The sequence below is a fragment of the Choristoneura fumiferana genome, chromosome Z, assembly GCF_025370935.1.
Source record: "Choristoneura fumiferana chromosome Z, NRCan_CFum_1, whole genome shotgun sequence".
Classification (NCBI taxonomy): domain Eukaryota; kingdom Metazoa; phylum Arthropoda; class Insecta; order Lepidoptera; family Tortricidae; genus Choristoneura; species Choristoneura fumiferana.
This window is the reverse complement of record NC_133472.1, coordinates 21,583,113-21,605,451: the sequence shown is the minus strand read 5'-3', so window position 1 is coordinate 21,605,451 and position 22,339 is coordinate 21,583,113. Positions and strand designations below refer to the sequence as shown.

The following is a 22,339-nucleotide window of genomic DNA, read 5'->3' as shown; positions in this document are numbered from 1 at the left end:
GTTTAAACATTCTCATAATTAGGTTATGGCTAGGAAGTAAATATTATGATAGGTAGGTATGAATAATAACTATCATCAGACGTGATTTTTTTAATAACTGAATAATCCACGCAACAGGTGGTCAATTATGACATTCGAGCGACCCGTCTCAGCGCGCGCCACCGCCGCGACCTCCGCCCCCTGATATACTAGAAGAAAGCTCACTGCTAAACAATCTTCAGAAATCATGCAGGTATAACCAAGCAACGCAACCAACCTATTCTAAGTTTTCCGTGTGTTTTACGGTTGTCTGCGATTTGTCGTAGCCGGGTGAAGTGAGTGCCGCCGTTAGTTCAGCTCTGCGTACGGGTGCGCCCGGCTGGCGGCCGCCGGGGAGCGCGCGGGCGCGGCGCGGCGCGCGCAGCGTGTCGCCTGCGACGCGCCGTCTCCATGCTGCTACATGCGAGGGCACATCTCTCGCACGATCATGCTCGGTGCAGGTGCGTTCAAAAATAACACACTAATTAATGACCCGACTACGCCACGCAAATTATGCTGTGCGTTCTTCGTTACTTCGAAACGGCAGTACGTTAGCTTTCATGCGAGACAAAACTGTTCAGTACCACTACCATGAGTTTACAGTGACCGTACTCGATAGCGACGGCGTAAATTATTTGTATGGGCGCTGTGCAATTGGGATGCACCAAAAAAAACAACCTATAGTTTTTATCTTGTTTTTGGAAAGAATAGGATATTTTAAGATACCATTTTCATTGATTTGTGAGATGTAATTTTTTTTCTGGTTAGTTAATGTTTTGCCCTATGGGCTAATGTGACAAATTTGTACGTTGCCCGTTTCAAATAAAAAAAAAAGACCATTTTCATTGATTTTGAATTTGATGACTATTATTTTTTTATACATTTTTTTTACGAAATCGCTGGATGACGTCACAGTGAGACAGCCACATTCCATTGCCTGGAAAAATTCATGTCGTACATAACATAATCTGTGGCATTACAATTTGACAATAATTCAAGCACGGTTTAGGGTCCTAAATGAACCAAATGAATAGTTTTATTTTATTTGTCTTCTTTTAGCTTCGATTATTCCTTTGTTTATTTAATGGTGTGATAGTAAATAGATATCTTTTTAAAAATCAATTTAATAATTTAAATAATTTAAATTTTAAAAATACATTGGAAATACTCGTATGCATTTCGGACTTTACGATAAATGACAACTGTATAAAGCCGGGTGTGCATCATGTGATTAAAGTTCTATCTTTGTCACTCTTTGCTATTATAAGCAGGACAGGAATATTTCAAACTGTCGATTCGCTTAAGAGTGTAGACCTGCTTTATAACTGCCTTTGTGACGAGATACTCCAGAGGTCAAATGAGGGTCATTACTTAAATTTTGTTTATTTAAATCAGTTTATCTAATTTTTGGAATCTGATTTCTGAAAACGCTTCACGAAGCCTATTTCTCCAAATGGTTTTCGATTTATTATATGTTGTCAAAAATTGGGACATCCCAATTGGTGTTAAGGTCAACCGGGGTTAATGTGTCACAATACTTTAAACAGCATATTTATCAGATTATAACAAACACATGATGTATCCTTAAAAGCTTTAACTTATGATACAAGCTAGCATATTTTATCTGATTTCATATTTTAGTGCCATTTTATGGCATTTTTAATAACTTCTACCTATAAATTACGTTTCTGTAAAAGCTGGGGTTTTTAGACGCTATAACCTCAGGTGGGGTGAAAGCGTCTTTTACTAGTATAATGTAATCGAGTGGTCGGAATGATTTTAATCGAGACAATTTTATAAAATCACACATGGCAAACTTTATTATTATGATGTACGCTAAATTCTTGCCTTAGTTTAGAGTAATTAGTTGAACAAAAATATTCGAGCTATAGCATCTAATTGACCTCGTTTCTTATAGACGCATTAGCCCCTTCCCAGATTCCAGGGGTACCAAACAATTTTATCTCCTAATAGGTTGGAGTATTTTTATTACATCTCTTAGCCGAAAATTTTATATTGAATCAACAAATAAACAAAATAATTATATTACGTAATATAGTTATAATATGTTTTTCATGCGTATACTTAAGCATCTTTGAAAGTAATTTAATTATTATAGCATAAAGTGATTTAACTTGTTTCGATGAAAAAAATCAAAACTAATTTACTTTCAATTGTACTAGATATGAATGCTGTCCCCGAAGTTAAAAAAACAAATGAAAGTGACATGAAGTTGAGTTACATTAAAGGATTTAGTTAGTTATTTGACATTAAAAGATTTGTAGAGAAAAGTTTAAGTTAAAAGAGTTTTAGTTGCCTTTTCAGCAAGTATAAGGAATAAGTTTACCTTTAAAACGTTTTAAACTTTCGTGTTTTTTGTGTGATAAGTCCCGTTGGTGGTATTGTGACTATAAGGTTACCCATACTCATCATTCTCGTCGATGTTCATATCAGTGACTATTTCATTATTATACTCCGAAAATATGTTCGTCAGGACAGCAGATGGAAATATTATCCTAGATAAATAAATAAACAAATAACCGCTACCGCGTGTCCAGATTCAACAGCTCCAAAAATATGCCCACTACAGGAGGAATTTTCCCACATTAAAAATTATTCATCAAAATCCGTTGATTGGATTAGTTTTAACGTGATGCTGATAAAAACAAACCGACAAACAGACATGAATTCTGAACATCAATTTATGGGTCCTTTTTTTAACAAACTAAGTTTTCTAGATATGTAGGTATTATAGGTACAGATTACAAATTTATTCCTTTATTAGACACGTGTACAGTTAGATTTACAGCTATAATATTATCCTAAAATAAAAGGTTTCGGACCTGAGAAAATGGAGCTATTGCGTCCCAACAGGACGCACGCAATAGCCCCGAATCTTAAACATAACCAACAAGTTTTAAATTGCATATTAACTGCAAATCTTAAGCTAATTACATAAAATAATCAAAACAACATGTATTCCAATGAATTAACAAAAGTACTTACGGTTCAGAAACATCGATTCACTTAAAGACACTGAGATTTTGTTAGGTACAAATGCACGTGTGGCAAACACGAGTCGAAATGAAATGACTCATTCAAGATGGCGGCTTACAAAAAGAGCTCGAAATGAAATGACTCATTCAAGATGGCGGTACTTTTAGAGCTCGGCCACGTCTACTAATGATATTTTTTTGTTCTATAGGATGATTTTCTTATGATAATTGGAATGGACGCATCAGCCCCGTAGACGACATAGACTCGGTTGACCTTATAACAAAAATACACGCTATAGCTATATAGCATAGACAGACAGTCAGCCCTATTCATAGGATCTTTCCACCCTAACAACAAACAATCAAGGGTATCCTTAGTCCGATTAACAGAACTATACTATCGGTACAACCGAACATTTCTTGTCTTCGATATAGCTAATATGCGCTATTGTATTTGTATTATATCCAATATCTAATTAGCAGATATTTTCAGACGGCTAGAGAACCCTTTAAGTATGTGTATTGCGCAATTTGCGAGACTCCTACTCGCCCTTGACCAATTATTTCGCTAAAGAATATTCTTGTGCTTAACATACTTAGTGAAATACTAGCTTACCATTTTCCCCCGATTAAAAATAGAACATCATCACTACTTGTAAAAAAACAATTAACTCAAAACCGATTTTTTTTTGAGTGAACTGTGCATTTTTCCGGGATAAAAAGAGTAACCTATGTCACTCTCGGGCCCATAAACTATCTCTATGCCAAAAATCACGTCGATCCGTCGCTCCGTTACGGCGTGAAAGACGGACAAACACACAAACATACAAACACACTTTCGCATTTATAATATTAGTATGGAAGTATGGATTTCAAGCTTCAATTTTGTTGACGTATTGATTTGAGTTACGAGATTTTCTCATAGTAGTGACGCTGTTATGTTAGTTGAGATATAAATTAAACGAGAATTATCTATGCAGATATTGGGAGCCCGCAGATACAGCAAGTGACAGCGAGAGCGAGGCGCCGCCGCCGCCTGTTGCCGAGAAGGGGAGTATTGAAAAGCCGGAAAAAGTAAGTAGTACCTATAGAACCTTGTTATTTACCTAAATTCTGTTATTTCTAATTTTACTGTCTTCCAACTTAACTTTCAGTTATATACTAAGATACCTACGTCAGATAGACAACATAATATGATATACTTGGAGCTGTCATCATATCACATGGATAGCAAAATTTAATCATTGAATTTTCTATATAAACACTTGTAGGGGAGGACTTTGACGATTCCAGATTCCAAGTTAGCATTAAACTGGCCGTTCATTTATTACTCACCAGTAACTAAATGCTTTTTTCACTTTTCATGCTCGTAACTTTGGTACGAGTATTTATATTGGATCCCGAGGACATAAAATGTCCGTTTATGCTTTTTATGCTTCGTCTAAGACCAAAGCAGTCAGGTAGGTACTACGTACACCAACAGCCTCAAAGATAAAAGTGTAAGTATAATTTTTTAAGAGTCAATAGAAGTTACATAATGTATTCAAAAAAGTCATAATAATAAATATAACTAATACAATTTGAATACCTATTCAAAATAGTTTAAAGTAGCGATTAATTTACCTAATAATTAGGCATTTACAATAACGAACGTACTAGTAATGAAAATATACTTAGACCATAAAATTTTCCCTTAGTTTATTTGAATTAGGTCGACAGGGCAACTACTGACTGCCCTACTTACTGCCCTAAATTTCGATCCAACCACTTTTTGTTCAATACAGAAAGCGTCACACAGAATGCCTAGCTAGACAGACTACCTATTGTGCGGTGCTCGGTCACGAGGCGGCGGCGGCACACGGCTGATGCGCCCGAAGGCCTGTAAAAACAACAAGGACAACTCATGATGCTCTGTCCATTGTTGCTTACGAAGCTTAGATTATGGCTTCAGATTCACACAAAATTGAATGCCTATTTCGTAAGACAGGTCGTTCTTGTACTTACGCCGTTCATTGTTTAAAAAACTATTTATCTGTACGGTCAAGGGCTTCAATTTTGAGCCACCATGGAAACTTTGCAAAGAAATAGTCATTACGATTTTGCTTGTTAATTAATGCGATGTCACTATGACGTTTACTGTAAAATGGTTCCATTTTTTCTCATGAATTAAAGTCCTTGACCGTACCTCATGTGTGCTAAAGTTTTGAGACGAAATCATATTTAATTCTATTTGTTGCCTTTAAAGGGCAACACACACAGAAAGCGTGCTCGGGTCGGGTCGTGTCCGCCGCGTGAGCCGCGCGGTTCGTTGTATTCTCACAGAGAGCGGGTCGGACCCGCGACGGGCCCGCAGCGGCTATCAATGTTGCCAATTTAGTGACTTAGTCCCTTGAAGTAACGACTTTTGCTTAAATCTTAGCGACCGCAAAAAAGTTTTGACGAATAAAATGGTTTATCTGGCGACTTTTGGAGTACAAATTAAAACAGTTCTAGAACCAATAATAGATACGACATTTTTGTCAACTCGACACAGAATTATACAGTGCCGCGAGATATATGTGGAAAACGACAAACGCGCTTGCGCACCAAGGTCAAACTTTATTTACTTACTTAATTAAATCCAATTTATGTAATGATGGGCGATGGATGAAATTTTTAAAAGTGGCTGATTTTTTTTTATCGACAGGAATAAGCTTATACTAGTCAATGGAAAAAAATATCAGATTTTTCTGTAGTACTAATTAATAAAAAAATAAAATACTTAGATTTTATTCTCGCCAAAATGAACTAGTTACTGCGCATGAATACGCTTTTTAGGGTTACGTAGCCAAAATGGAAAAAACGGAACCCTTATAGTTTCGCCATGTATGTCTGTCTGTCGGTCCGTCCGCGGCCTTGCTCAGGGACTATCAATGCTAAAAAGCTGTAATTATGCACGGATATATATGAAAACTATCCCGACAAAATGGTACAATGAAAATTAAAAAAAAAAATGTTTTTGATACCTCCCATAGGCGTAAAGTAGGGGTTTTTTTCTCGTCCAATCTTATAGTGTGGGATCTTTTAAATTAAAACCATTAGCGGTTCACTAAGACGATTTTTCGATTCAGTGATTTATTTGCGAAATATTCAACTTTAAAGTACAAATTTTCATTAAAATCGAGTTTTAGGGGTTTTTAACTTAAGCTTTAGGGATAAATATTTTTGAGGGTTGGTAACTCTGCGCTCGGCCTGGTTTGCGACGAATATACCGCCATGCAAATACGCCCGTCGCGTGCCCGCGCACGACCCGCGCCCGCTCTCTGTGTGTGTTGCCCTTAATACCAACAACTCTTTGTACTCTACGCTTTGTAACCACCAAGAAGGTGGATAAAGGAACAAGATCGAGTGTATACAAGCTTATTTGTAGTGACTGCAATAAAGTATATATAGGTCAGATAAGTCGCAGTTTTAATGCTAGATTTAAAGAGCATGTTTCAGCATATAGGAATGAGCATCTAGACAGATCAAATTTTGCTAAACATTTGTTAGAATCAAATTATTCTTTATTAGACTGGGATTCTTATGAAGTGTTACATTATTGCGACAAAGGGTTTCGTCTCGATGCTCTGGAATGCAAGGAAATAATTAGGTACAACAGTATGGGGTCTATTATTAATGAACAGGTAAATTTAGTATCTTTTCCCTTACTACGGCTTGGGTCTAACTTTGGCAATAACAGTTAGGATTAATAAAACACGCCTTAAAAGTAAATAGATACAAATTCAAGGTAGTTTTATATAACGATTTAAAGGACCCCGTACTTAAAGTATGGAAAATGTGGTTTCAGTTAAATATATATCCTGAGATTTTTATATGTTATAGATTTCAAAGTCCTGAACAAAAATCTCTAGGGATGCTGGTGTACGAGAATCTGATGGCATTTTTAAAAGTAAAAAAATAGTGATTTTCATATGGCAACTGTCAACTGGCAGCTGTGTCAAATCGTTTGTTTATCGTTGCTTACATTTTGTAATTCGTCTCCAACGATTGTTACCTGATGAAAATGCCGAGAAAACCGCGCAGATCTCAATTCGATTTTAAAGCGTGTCGTGGAGTTGGCTGGTAAGTTGAACCACTTTCCACGTTTAGGTATATTTTATACCGTATATTATTTTGCAAGTGGTAGGACCTTGTGCAAGGTCCGCCCGGATTGCTACCACCTTGTTACTCGCTAATCCTGCCGTGAAGCAGCAGTGCTTGCACTGTTGTGTTTCGGCGTGGAGAGTAAGACAGCCGGTGAAATTACTGGCACTTGCGGTATCCCATCTTAGGCTTCTAGGTTGGCAACGCATCTACAATCCCCCTGGTGTTGCAGGTGTCTATAGGTTGTGGTGATCTCTTACCATCAGGAGACCCACTTGGTCGTTTGCCATACAATCGAATAAAAAAAACCTTAGGCTGCTATTTACTCTTAAACTACTAATAATTCTCAAGCAATTTTATAATTTTCCTCGTAAATTTGATATACTTACTATACCTAGTGCCATCCAGAAAGACAGACAGAAAATTAGACATTTATGACATTGTAATAAGAACCATCGTGAATGACTCTACCTATAAATCCAGAATTTTTTCCCCACTCCACCCCCCAAAAATGACCCCCACTTTACGTCTATGGGAGGTACTTACCCTAAAAAAATATTTTTTTATTTTACCACTGTCGGCGTGACTGATATGTATATTCATGCCAAATTGCAGCTTTCTAGTACTAACGGTCTGTGAGCGTAGCTGCGGACAGACAGACAGACAGACAGACGGACAGACATGGCGAAACTATAAGGGTTCCTAGTTGACTACGGAACCCTGAAAGTACGCGTTATGAATGAAAAAAATGTTTTATTATGGTTTAATTAAACGTTCCACCGGGTCATAATTATCACGTACATCAAACTACAGTATTAACCACGGTATTAACAATAACGAAAAGAAATGAACGAGCTGTCAGTTGTTACTCTTGTTAGCGGCTGTCAGTGAGCAAGTAGGTACAACACGCGCGAACCCGGGCGGGGCGATCAATCAAAATCCCAAAGAAAGCTCGTGCAACCGCGGACACCGCGGTAAACCGCGCGCGAATATTTAAATTCAGTGCCGCCGTGGAGTGTCGGTCGAGACCGAGATCTCGGCCCGATTTTTGGCTGAGATTTGTCGAAACCGAGACCGAGGCCGAGATGTCGGTCGGACCTTACTTAAAACTACTGAGTATATTATATAATCTAACACTAAATAGAACCAATATTTTATATTTTACCTTCTAAAACCTTTTTCTTTTAACTGTTAAACGACGTAATACCAAATATTTTAATTACTAGCGCAAATTCAAATCTTCCTTGCTTTTCATCGTCTATGCTGAACAAAATACTTAAAGAAGGTTCCGATTCTGAAGAAGCAATAGATCATGATAATATTTATTTGCTTAGTCTTGTGTTACCTTTTACTTTGACATCCATGCCTAGCGAACACCTTATTGAAAGCAGAAATCCCAGAGAATCAACTGACCAAGGGGTTCGTTGTGTGTTAATGACAGCAATTCACTCTTAGATTCAAGTTTACACCTTGCACTGACATCGGTACCATGTTTAGATTCTGAACTATGTGCTACAAAGTGAGGTTTGTGTAAAATAAAGTTATGTTATGTCTATAGATGTCATAATTATATAGAAACAAATGCAATCTTTTCATCGTAATCCACGTACGACACACAGCAGCACATAACATTTTATTGTTATTTACACTTAGACGGAAACGTGTTTTTTTTTTCCCCGCTTCTGGACTTACATTATTTGATAAGAAGCATTACTCGAGTAGCGGGTTGGGCAGGACTTATCTTAAAAGATGGAACTTGTGGGTTGCGCAGGAGCAGCTGAACTGGGCGGCGCGCGGGTGCGCACTGGCCGGCCACGCCGACAATGTGCGCCGCGCGCTGCTCTTGTTGCGGCGCATGCTCGCGCAGCTGCATCTGCAGGTGACAAAAAAATATATTATTATAAATATGATTTTCTTCCAACTATGTTTTAATTTCATGATAACCGCACTCAGCACAAAGTGGAACTTTTTTGCTCTACGGCAGAAAAAATGTATGAAAATCCTTTATTGCATTGTTTTAAATGGCATTACTTACCAATTTTTTTTTTAAATAGCATCACCAAAGATGTACCTACATAACACAAGTATTTCTTCACTTCTCATGCTCGTAAAGTTCGTGTTTATGCTGGATCTAGGCGAAATAAAATGACTTTTTATGCACTAGTGCATAAATAAAATATTCGTCTAAGACCAAGGTAATCAGGTGTCAACAGCCACAAACAAAGAAGTTTATATTTTTTTCATAATTTTTAATTTATATTAAAATTAAATATCAATCAAAATAAATCAATAAAACTAAAAAAATATAATTATATAGTAATTCATGTAAAATAAAATGTACATAGTAACTGAACCATTGATCCACTGTTGCTAATTTCGTTTCCTCGCCATCGAAATTAAAAGCAGTGTAAAACGCGAGCATTAAACCCATTTTCCCCTCGACGTGTCTATCCACCCTCGCCATACCGGCACGGGTGGCTATATGAACGTCTTGGGTAAAATGGATCGTTTTATGCTCTTGTTGTACAATCTACTATTGTTTTTGAATTAGCCTTCATAGTGTAATAAAAATCGGTCAAGTGCGAGTCGGCCTCGTACGGTCGAACAAATTGAATCATGACCCAGGGTGGAACCTTTTAGTAATCAATTTCACTATGATTCCCTTGACAAAAGTATGAGATGTCAACATGACATTAGTAGCACAAAGGTTCCATCCAGGGTCATGATTCAATTTGTTCGACTGTTCATGAAGGGTTCCGTAAGCAGTTCAGTAAAAGTTTTTGTTCAAAATTCTAATAAAAGCTTATTTTTGCCGACTGTTCTTTTTGCCCCTGGTTACCAAAGTAATCGTCAAGACGAATGAACCAGTCTAAACTCGATGCGGTCGTGTCGTTTTATTACAGAGTTCCTATGGCCACCCTATATCTTAATTATCGGATCAGCTCCTTGTGATAATAATATTGCATTGACATCGAATTTATACATGCATGCAAAATTTGAGCTCAATCGGTTGAAAATATCCACTCCCAATTTGAGTTGAAAGATTCCGCCCGAACAAAATGTTGTACATTGCAAATTAGTGAAATGCTTGTATTAACCGCCAAAATTTAAGCAAGTTTTCGAATAAAGAACAATTTAGAATTCTCATCCTCTTTGGCCGTGCATGGCTGATGGCGCTTAAAACCTTTGCCATGCGTCTCGTTCATACATACAAAAGCGATACCACTTACAGTTTCAGCGCAATCTGGCACCAAATACGAACATTTTTATTAATTTATCCAGTTTTTTTTGTTAATCGTTTGGTTTTTTCAATTATTTCACACTTTACCGCCAAGATATGTATGACTAAAGTAAAGAATAGGATATGCTCTTTATAAAAAGGTATAATTCATTTCTACACTCATTCATTTGACGCTGCTATGCTATTTTGAAAATTCACCATCATTAGCTACTCTCGTCGATTCATTTGAACTTCGAAAGAGCCGGGCGGTGGCCCCGCCGCGCGGTCAGTGCGCTAGTTCCCCACTTCCCCACCCCTACCCCGCACGCTCTGCACGGCCACAGTAAAAGAGACCAAGTAGGTTAACTACGAACAAAAGTACATCGCGCGGCTTAAATGTGTGCGCTTCGCGAGATGATCACCTTTTACGTTCGCGTACTCGTACTTACGTATTTTTAGGGTTCCGTACCCAAAGAGTGCCAACGGAACCCTATTACTGAGACTCCGCTGTCTGTCTGTCCGTCCGTCTGTCACAGGACTCTATCTCTTGAGCCGTAATAGCTAGGCACTTAAAATTTTCACAGATTATGTATTACTGTGGCCGCTATTTTAACAACAAATACTAAAAATAGAATAAAATAAACATTTCAGGAAGGCTCCCATACAACAAACGTGTTTTTTTTTGGAGTTTTTTGATTTTACGATGTACCACGATGTGCAAAAATTGTAGAGGCCAGAGTTGCGTGAACGTATTCGAATGCGACATTGAAGAAGATTAGAATAATGCTGTTTTTTGAAGTAAATGTTATAATACTTAATAAATAAATAATAATATTGTTAGTAAATACTTATAAAAAATGAACGTAAGTTTAAAATAAGCTGGTTTTATTTGCAATTTGCAATCTCTCTCAGGCCCAGTACCTGTAGGTAGCGAATTTTCAATAGGAAAGAAGGAATCTAAACAATAAATTCATCAAAAGAACTCTCCAGACCACACTTGGACACACCATTCACCACGTATCATACTTAGTTCCGTTTCGGGGTACAATTTTGGAGCTTTTTTAAGGTTCCGTACCTCAAAAAGAAAAACTGAACCATTATAGGACCACTCTTGTATCTGTGTCTGTCCGTCCGTCTGTCATAGCCAATTTGCTCCGAAACTACTTGACCGATTGAATTGAAATTTGGTTCACCTATGTAAATTGATGACCCAAACACGGACGTGTAATGTAAATAAATTAATTATAAACACGGGGGCCAGTTTTGGGGGTAAATTAAACAAAACAAAAAAACTATGTATAAACTATATCGTGTGACATATCAAATGAAAGCGTACATTATGAAAATCTCAAATATATATTTTTATTTATTTTAAATTAATCCGTTTTGAAGTTATTTAAGAAAATAGGTGAAAATTGACCATTTCCTCGCCCCTTATCTCCTAAAAGCCCAGTAGGGCCTAAAATTTTTAAAAAAATACAGGAAATAGGTCCATACCTATAGATTACAGGAAAACATATGAGAATCTAATGGTATTTAAAGTAACACCGTTTAACCAGTATGAATATTTATATTTCGCTGAATGGCCTAATGAATTAAATTTAAAAAATAGCATAGCAACGGCAAATGAAAGAGTTTAGAAATAAATTATACCTTGTTATAAAGAAAATGTTCTATTCTTTACTTCTGTCATACATATCTTGGAGGTAAAGGGTGAAGTTTTTGAGAAAACTAACCTTTTAGCAGAAAAAAACGATTAATTATAAAAAAAGTTAGTATTTGGTATCATATTGCGCTGAAACTATAAGTAATATCGCGTTTAAATGTAGGAAAGGTTTATAGTAAATTTATCAAGGATTATTTCGTTCCTACACACTTTTTATGTATTGTGTACGGTTGTCTTTTAAAATGAAAAATACCGCGGTCCGGGACATATTCGAGGGCGCGGGGGATGAAGCTCGCCCCGGAGGGCGGGGGGGGGAGGGGAGAGTGGATAAAATTTAGCTTTGTTCTATAACCTACATATCCTGATTGATAAAAGTCTTGCATTAATTTTGCCAAATTTTTGGGAACTTCACACATACCATTGAATTACTTCACAGATGTGTGCAGTTTCCCTAACGATGTTTTCCTTCACCGTAAAGCTCGTGTTAAATTTCATATGTAATTTCACGAGAGATTAGATCGTTTCCCCAAACTCGTTAATTCCGTGTGGCAATATTTACATTCGCATTTTTCCCCATTCGAATTTCTACCCATTCGACTTTTTCATCATTCATAAGTATTGCAAATAGTCATAATTATTCAATTGCATATTTACTCAATCAGTTTTTGTATTATTCGCCGGGAGAACTCGCCCGGTCTCGTATCGACCGCCGCTCTTTACGAATTTGAATTTCGAACGTGGCAAATTGTTAAAAAGGAATGCTTATATTATTATTGGCTGTATGCGGTTAGTATTTCTTAATACTTCTCGAGACAATAATCAATGTTGTAGAATCCTAAAGTCAAGGGCATAAATATATATACGTTACCAAGACGTCAAAAATATCTATATACCTTTTCATGCCTCTAACCACAAGGTCGATGTATACACATATATTTGACACTATGGCTGTATATATATTTCTGCCCTCGACTGTACCATAAACCACAAACTTAACTGACCATCGGCAGACCTTATTGACATTGACATAAGACCTACTGATGGCCAGTTAGATGTGTTCCTGTTTGTACTGTAGACATTTTATTTTCATGATGCTCTTATGTTATTTTTATTAGATTCTTGTACATAGTTAGCCATATTAAGTTCAATAAATGTATGATATACCATAAGTTCGTTTCATTTTGGCTATGTTGATCCAAGTGCATATTTTTGAAAAAAAATATATGTTATAGAATAATAGTTTCTACATAATATAACGAAAATTGGTGGGTGTCGCCTTGGGTGTACCTATTTCAATACAAAACAAATATGCCACTCCTGAGAGCAGTCTCGTCAGTGGTATGCAAAATGAAACGGACTTTTAAAAAATTGAGGGTTTTTATCAACCATCACTTTAGTAATTTAAGTACGACAGTTGTCGTATGCACATTTTTTTGGTTATCGTACCAACCACATAATTGTGCACAATGGCCTGTATTTTACTGTCCCTTTGTACATATTTTTTGTTCCGTTTCAGATAAATACTACATCTCATATCATTTCGCAATACAATAAAATCTACAACTAAAGCCTTTAGCCTTTAGTTGAGAAATAAAGTAAAGCAAATTGTAATTCTTATTCATTCTTCCATTGTTTTTTTTTATGCCAGCTCTCTGTAACGTTATTCGTACGGTGCCGTTGACCGAAGCAGGACATAACATCTATCATTTCGATTCTAATCCATTGTCTTGACATGTAATTATTAAATAATGTTATATTCGGTAAATTGGGACAATCACCTGATACACTGAGCCACGGCGTGGCTGCCACGCCTCGTGTATTTTAGTATTGGGTAAATGTGCAAGGGCTACACATTTTGCTAGATAAGCACATCCTTCGCGGGTTTCTGTAAGCTCTCATTTCGCACCATTTCTATAGATCGCCTGGCAGTAATGAAAAAAATAGCCGGTTATGGCAGCAGATGGTTATAATGGCTCTAAGAGCGTTCATTGCAGCAGACTCAAAATCACTTTTAATAAAATCTGGTCGAAAATTAGGAATGTTTTCCTTAATCGCTTGAAATAGTTCTTCATAAGTATTTCCTGGGATTTGTTAGGCAACAACGCATATACGAGTATGCACGGGACGACTTTGGTAAAAGCATCATCGGAGCGAATATCGCCGTGTATACTGTATAGCTGGGTGTAAGGCTTGGGGACCATTTAAAAAGTTCCGTCTACAAAAAAGTTTTTACATTTTGTATCCATTCCTTGCATTGTGGAGTAATAAAGACAATAATAGAATCTGTTCGCTAGGACATATCTTACAAGGCGTGCGGAGCTGACGAAGTCGCGACGGGCGAGCTGGAGCTATCGGCGCTGCCGGTGCCCCGCGCCTTCGCCGACAGCCGCCGATCCTCGACCGGCTCCGCCATTTCAACCGCTTCTTTACACCCAGACAAGTGAGTAGTGAGTTCAAACTAACCACTGGACTTCTCTTCCACTGATGCATTTCAAATAAAAATAAAAACCTTTGTTTTCAGTACTCTAAGTACCTACCCGCACAAGTGTAGGCTAGGCACCGTTAAATTGTTTCGACAAATGTCATAACATCCTGCGTGTTTCAACACGTCCTATTGTCTTGTTTGAAAAATAAATAGTAGGCCTTTACCACACGATTTTGCATGCAAATTCAGTCGCATAAAAAAACGGATGAAGTATAGTTACGACTTCCAGCTTATTGCTTATTGATACTGGGTTATATATAATCAATGGGCGGCCGATGGATGACGTTTCCATATGGTAACGAAAGCATAAGATGGACAAGACTTTTTTCCTTCAGACGCATAGTACCAGAAACGCAAATTACCCTATTCAGATGTGCATTTCGCAAACTACCATATACGCAGATGACCAGAATTCATATCGCGAATGACCCGATACTCAAATTACCAGACAAATCAATTGACGCAAATTAATCAATTTATTTACAGACCTTGGTGTTGAATTAATTTCTTATAAGATTGCCTTTTACTGCCTATTGATTTTGAAATAGTTTCCAACTTGGCTATGTGTTGGAACCTAATACTTAAATATTTTTCTATTACACACCGTATTAAATTAATTTTATGTTCATCTCCAGCATATTCATGTTCAATCTCTAAATTGGCGAAAACTTGATTATTACCAATGAATTTTTTAAATATATTCATCACGATAGTTTGGTGTTTCTTTTCCGTGGTTAACGGAATGTTTTCAACCAATAATTTTCGCACAACTGCTTCACAAATGACACAAATTTCAAAAAGATCCTTAGACGGGAAGCAAAGACCACCTTTGTTTTTCAAATTAATAAGTTTATGAAAATCAAATTTCTCGGCAGTCTGCAAGTATTCTAAACATTTAACACATTTTATAATTTTTGCCAGATAGCGCACTGTACTCCCTGATATATATCCAATTATTAATTTTTTGTAGTCATCAAATGCACTGTGATGTAAATGACTTGCCAAATCAACCGATTCATTAACGATCTCACGAAGAAATTGCAGCGAAGAATTTTCATCGCATTCTTCTTCTTCGTGTCTGTATGACGATGAAGTGCTGTTTATAATTTGAGTCGTTTAATTGCAATTAAGAATTGCTATTCTTTCTAACGGAACACAATTACCTTTTGTAAGGCACTTTAATTCTAAATGTGTCAGTATTTTTCTATAACTTGCTTGAAACTGCTTAACATTGGGGGGGTTATCGTTGAACCCTCCGTGCATCCTGATGGACGTAAATAATATTTCTAAATGATCTTGACTTAATTTATAAGTAGGTAAAAAAATCAACTTTTTTTCAGATTGTATATAGCACTTTTAAACTTTCAATATTAATTAATGTACCTATAAATCCTGATTTGCATTTGGTTTCCACGACTGGTCTATAAAAACGCGTGATGAGAAAGACAGGTCGCCCATCCCGTTTAACTTTCCTTTTGGTAACAGTTTTAACTTTTAAGTTCAAAATATATTCTTTCAAAATATTTGATTTTTATTATTCTCACATAGAGGTTTTTTATAATCGAATTGCCACATTGTTCTCGAATTAAATATATCGAACATATCATTAAACTGTTGAATAAATAATTCAGTAGCCTCGGAATCCTGGAATTGCGGAAGGTTCAAGTCCTGTCTACATATTTTCAAAGCGTTCGCAACACTATTGCTGAGAATCTGAATGGCTAGCTTAACTTTCATTATCTGATTTTTATAGTGTATGTGTCTTTTTGAAAGTTTATTAGCTAGATGGATCCCCTCTTCGTTTTGCAAAATATTTAACTTTTCTAAAAAATTCCACTGTATTAATTTATCATTTTGATCAAGAAATTCTTTTTTTGACTCGAACTGATTTCTTACAAGTTTAATAACGTGACTAGGATCCACAACGCAAGTGACTTCGTACTGAGAATTTGGGTGAGGATGTTCAAATGTAGTTTTTAATGCCTTTGCATCTTTGATTTCGCAACCAAGTAATTCGACTGCGGTAAAATTTGTTGTGCCCATCGAACGTTAACGAAGCAACATCTACACCGGCATCAAAACACTTGATTAGACACATTCTTATAAGATTGGCTTTTTGCTCCCCTGGTATACCATTGATAAGGAAATATCCTAAAGGTATTTTAAAACGGTGATTTATCCCTACTAATAAAAACACTAATGCCTGAGAAGCCAAAGGAGCAGTTTCTTATGTACCAGTTCCCATATCTACAAAACCAATGTATTTCTTTCTATCCCATAATTTATGAGGTCGGATAGCCACCTCATCAAAGACCAAGTTACATATTGGTTTATGTTCACTGACATCGGATTTAGCTTTTAATGCTTGGAAAGATTCTTCCGTAAATCCGGGCTCTCCTTTTATGTGACCGTACCATTTGGCTAAAGTTTTGGGGTGCGGAAGACACGTATTGAATGTAGCTCTAACATACTCATACGCTTTAGGTGAGTGATAGTTTAGCGTGAGACAGAATTTTTTCATGGCAGGGGTATATTTGTTTTTTTTTTTTTTTTTTTCTGTTTAAGGCGTTAAATATGTCAACAACAGCAATATTGCCATTTAGTGAATTAAACAAGTCTGTATCTATGTAGTTCTGCTTTTTCAGGTTATCTAGTATTTATTTCTTTTAACGAGATATTTCTCGTCTAACTTTTTGGTTTAAAGTTTTTACTTTCCTTTTATATTTTTTTAGTTTTTTCTCTAAAAGTAAAACTCTTTCTCGTAGCTTGTACTTCTTGGGGGTGTCGAAAATTGATGGATCTTGCTCTGACTGAAATGGTTGAACAGCACATGAAGTAGAAGGCTGGTTTTAATCAAAAGATGATAGGTCTGGTACCGCAGTTTGAACAGTATGTGAAGCAGAAGCTACAGAAGGCTGGTTTAATTCCGACGATGCTAGGTCTGGTATCGCAGTTTCTGTATCCGATGCAGCATAAAGATGAACATTAGGAGGTTGGCTGGGGTCTGCATTGTCTAATCGCTCTGGTACGCCTGGTAAAAGCTTTGGATACTCGCTTTGTATCACACGACGTAACCCTTTATTTGTGTAGTACAAGTCATCGCTTTTAAAATGAGCCGAACAAACTACGCTACGGGGAGTTGGATGCCATAATGGTTCATTCCGATTATCACGAATTACTCCAATCCACTTCTCTGTAACATTTTTATTGCGCTTTGGAAATCTGAAAAAATGACTAAGAGGTAGGTATGTGTATGTCGGCGGCCGATCGTAAAATCCGCCAGATCACGAAATTCCTTGGTTAGTATGAATTGTGACCACAACGCACGAGCCTAGAGAGCGAAGCGAGCGTGCCGCGGGAGCGGCCGGCGAAGTGCCAGGACCGATATGGCGGCGTTTCATGATATGCCTAGGAATTTCATGGTCTGCCTAAACTCGCCAAATCATGAAATGGCGGCGTTACATGATATGCCTAGGAGTTTCATGATCTGCTTAAACGCCACTTTTTATTTATTGCTTTAAATTCATAAACCAGCCTAAAACAACTACATTAAAATACGATAATAAACGTTTACAGCAAACAAATAACTTTACGTTGCGTGTCACGTTAATACCGTTACTACAATAAAAAACGTTGATAAACTTTTACAAGAACCAAATAACTTGACGTTACGTGTCTCGTTCTCAAGTTTTAAGCCGTGCTAAGAAAGAATAGAATTTAAAAATAAAAAATAAAAGATTGTATTACATAGGCGACTTTTACCCAATAATAGGGTAACTTCAATTATTATAATGGCAACACTAGTATTGACGTTTTGTGTTCAAAGCAAAACGCAAACAAAATTATTTCGATTTTAAATGAAAATATTGGTTTTCGAGTTTACTAACGTGTGAAAAGTGATTCCATCCTGCTTTTTATTTTTGGACGGATACTTTTTACATCCTTTCACGACACAATTTGGCATTATTTAGTTATATTTGTCGAAGTTTACCATACGTCATGCTCCACGGCAATACGTTGCTAAGTGATAAGGTTTTGGTGTAGTTTGGTTGCAAGTGTGTGCGTGCCACTGTGTAAGTACACGGATTGGTGTAGTTTGATCGGCCTCACTCGGCTGTTCACCGCTCTCCATCTTTACTTTTTTATTCCATCTGAGATCCCCGGTATCCCCGTATATCCGGTATCGTCATATAGGTAAGTTACACTGTACTTACAAATAAATCTTAAGGGCTGTTGCAGTAAAGTAGGGTAAACTTCATAAACATTTCTAAATTTAAAAAAAATGCCAGCAAATATCTATTACTCCCACTCATGTCACTCGTCGTTAACTTTACACTAGACAGTTAGGTAGGTACCTATATTCGTATGTCAAGAGTGTAAATAGTAAACTATGAATAAAACACAAACAAGATACGTACCTACTAGCTTTAATAAACACTTAAGGTATTTTTAGTTAGCGTGGCACAAAAGTCGAATTATTATCTCAATATTAAAAATGATTCGAACGAAATGTATGAAAATTTTCGCTAAATTGACTTTACACGATTATACGATACAGCTCTGCGACAGACGCACAGACAGACAGAGAAGGCTTAGTATAGGGTCCCGTTTGGCACCATTTGGGTACGGAACCCTTAAAACAAAACACTGAATTTTTTATATAGTTATTATGTTATTGATTTTAAGTAAAGTTATTAAACTTTTATTTTCTCAAATCTTTAAATCGGAGAAAAGCAGCTACAAATTTGAGTAAAAAACTTTATTGGAAGAATATCGATATAAGTATCGATAAAAAATATTCAAACTACGCCGTAAGTGCTCAAGTTCACGGATACAATATATTTTTATTTAACACATAATTATTAAACGAACGAAAAAAAACGCCGCCAAAAAAGACAACTAAAGAGTAAATATTTTTTTTTTTAATTTTTAATTTAAGTTTTTTATTTCATGATTTTTAAACTGGTATATTATTGTTTCAAGAGTATACTGGTGTGCTGGATATCCTGGCTGCAGCATCAGCTCGTCGTGTTGCCACCACTGCATTGTATGTAGAATCAATTACTGATCAAAACTAATCCAAACAAAACATATGTGATTTATTGAATCAGGCGTTACTTTGCGGATGTCAATATCAATGAACTAAAATAATTTCCTTGCTCACCCGCGACCTTACGATAGCTAAGCTTATGCAAAATATGCGTGTTCATGCAGATCCTCCACCTCCACACTGTAAGAACACACACAAATCACACAAACCCATCTATCACCACCTCCACACTACACTGACGCGTTTCGAACTCAAACAGAGCTCATCTTCAGAGTGACACAACCGTACACCATGCTACCAGTTGTTAGACTAACAAACCACAACCACCGTTCTAACTTGTCACTGTAACTCCCCAAGTACCCACATACGTGTTATGAAACAAAACAAAACTACCCACAAATTATTAATAAATATTTTTAACCGTCCTTCAAAACTACCTTGATTTTTATTTATTTACTGTCAAGGCATGTTTAATGAGCAGGTAAATTTAGTTTCATCTCCCTTGCTACGGCTTGGATCTAATTTCAGCAATGGTAGTTAATAAAACATGCCTTGACAGTAAATAAATAAAAATCAAGGTAGTTTTGAAGGACGGTTAAAAATATTTATTAATAATTTGTGGGTAGTTTTGTTTTGTTTCATAACACGTATGTGGGTACTTGGGGAGTTTAGAACGGTGGTTGTGGTTTGTTAGTCTAACAACTGGTAGCATGGTGTAAGGTTGTGTCACTCTGAAGATGAGCTCTGTTTGAGTTCGAAACGCGTCAGTGTAGTGTGGAGGTGGTGATAGATGGGTTTGTGTGATTTGTGTGTGTTCTTACAGTGTGGAGGTGGAGGATCTGCATGAACACGCATATTTTGCATAAGCTTAGCTATCGTAAGGTCGCGGGTGAGCAAGGAAATTATTTTAGTTCAAAACATATGTGCTATTATTTTGTATAAAGTATACTAGTGTGCTGGATATCCTGGCTGCAGCATCAGGCTGAGAATTCCATAATCTTGCATAGTTATATAACATACATGGGTGTTTCAAATTTTAGGGCCCAAATATGTTTTAAAGTAAAGTAATTACCCATTATGCGTCTAAGATTTCTACCGCCGCGATCAAAAGAGCTGATGATCTTGAAACGGCTGAACAGATTTTGATAAAACATGTCTAAGATCCATCGCTGGAAAACCTGCTTTAAAATGAAAAAAAAAACCGCATTCAAATCGGTCCACCCGTTTAAGAGCTACGGTGCCGCAGACAGACACACAGATATACAGACACACATAGCGGTCAAACTTATAACACCCCTCTTTTTGCGTCGGGGGTTAAAAATAAGAGCTATGAAAATGGTACTTGTACAATCATGTTTACCTGTGAAATGTATGTTTATTTGGGTTATTGCAGTAGGTTGTATCACAACTCAACACAGAACACGACACCATTCTGGAATCCTACCGTTTTATGCAAAAAATCGAAAGGATTGCAGAAAAAAACACAAAACAAATACGAAGAAAATTTTGACAGGAGGCGAAAGATGATTCAAAACGGCTCACGCTGTCATTTTGATTTTATCTCTTTCCCACACAGCTTACGCCGTAAGGATCGGTTTCTTCACTCGCACCACTGTTAGTATATTTATGCTAGTAATATTAGGTTTATGATCGAGATGGAGAATCAGGAATTAATTTTTACGAAAAATCAGTTTGGTAATGATCTATTGATACATAATGGATTTCGATACCATTTTAATGTTTTCAATATATCATCAACTAATTGGAGATGTGTCAATCGCAGAACCTCAAACTGCAATGCTTCTATTACCTTAGACTCGAAAACGGGGACCATGTTACGATGTAGTAATCAAGTAAGAAAGAGTGTACGCGAAAGTTCAAACAATATTTTGAATCCCAGTGGCTAACCGAGGAAACCTTACAGCTCATTAACGTTTCTGAAAAGCGAAATCCTTGCGACATAACGCATAACGCAGTAGAGGGGTGGAATGACAGACCTTATATCGAGATAGACGAAAAGAGCGCTTCAAACTGTATGAGAACCTAGCGTATCGAATTTTTCGTACCTACGATGAGACGTCACGAGAGATTTAGTGATGGGAAATCAAGACTGCACGGTACCGATTCAAAGGCGCGCGGAACCGATTCAAAGCCGTGCCGCCGCGACTCGAGCGGCGGCTTTTTCAAAGCGCATCGCGCATTTAGATCGGACAAAACTTTGACCGTGGATCATACTTTTTACACGCAAGGTAGGTAAGCTCTTACAGTCTATCTCGATATAAGGTCTGTGGGTGGAATCACAGGACCAACACACGCATCAGGAAAAATCCGGGAATTTCTGAATTCATTCACAAAATAAAAAAACAGTGAAATATTTGATAGGGCAATTAAAAACTTTTTGTGGAATATGCCTAAAAAAAGTAACCGAACATATGCCGATATCGGTTTCGACAAAGTTTTAAAAAAAGTGGTAAAGAAACTACGAGATAGATAATAAAATATCTCCCCAGTTTCCTTCCCAAAGTAACACTTTTAAAACTAGTAAATTAATTATTTTGAAGTTAAATAATAATAATTCATTTAATTCGAGTAACTTAGTGACTCATACATAATTGTTTTAGTAAGAACTTATTAGCTAAGTGTTAGTTAAATCTGTACTTACATTGATTACAAGCAATAAAAGAATTGAATTAAATCGAATTGAATTGAGTTATAACACAAAAGTTAATGAATTAATTTCTTTACATAATACCACACTGCTTGATACTTAATTTCTACG

General features: G+C 36.7%; 1 protein-coding gene across 1 annotated transcript in view; it reads left to right on the top strand.

The window, feature by feature from the left end:
- The window catches only part of LOC141426079 (diacylglycerol kinase eta-like), a 76,303-nt gene that overhangs the window by 3,905 nt on the left and 50,059 nt on the right, over positions 1-22,339 (top strand). The window contains exons 4-7 of the mRNA XM_074088637.1: positions 332-479; positions 4,012-4,088; positions 8,911-9,018; positions 14,320-14,465. Coding sequence (XP_073944738.1) covers positions 332-479; positions 4,012-4,088; positions 8,911-9,018; positions 14,320-14,465 — 479 coding nt within the window. The remainder of the gene's footprint in view (positions 1-331; positions 480-4,011; positions 4,089-8,910; positions 9,019-14,319; positions 14,466-22,339) is intronic.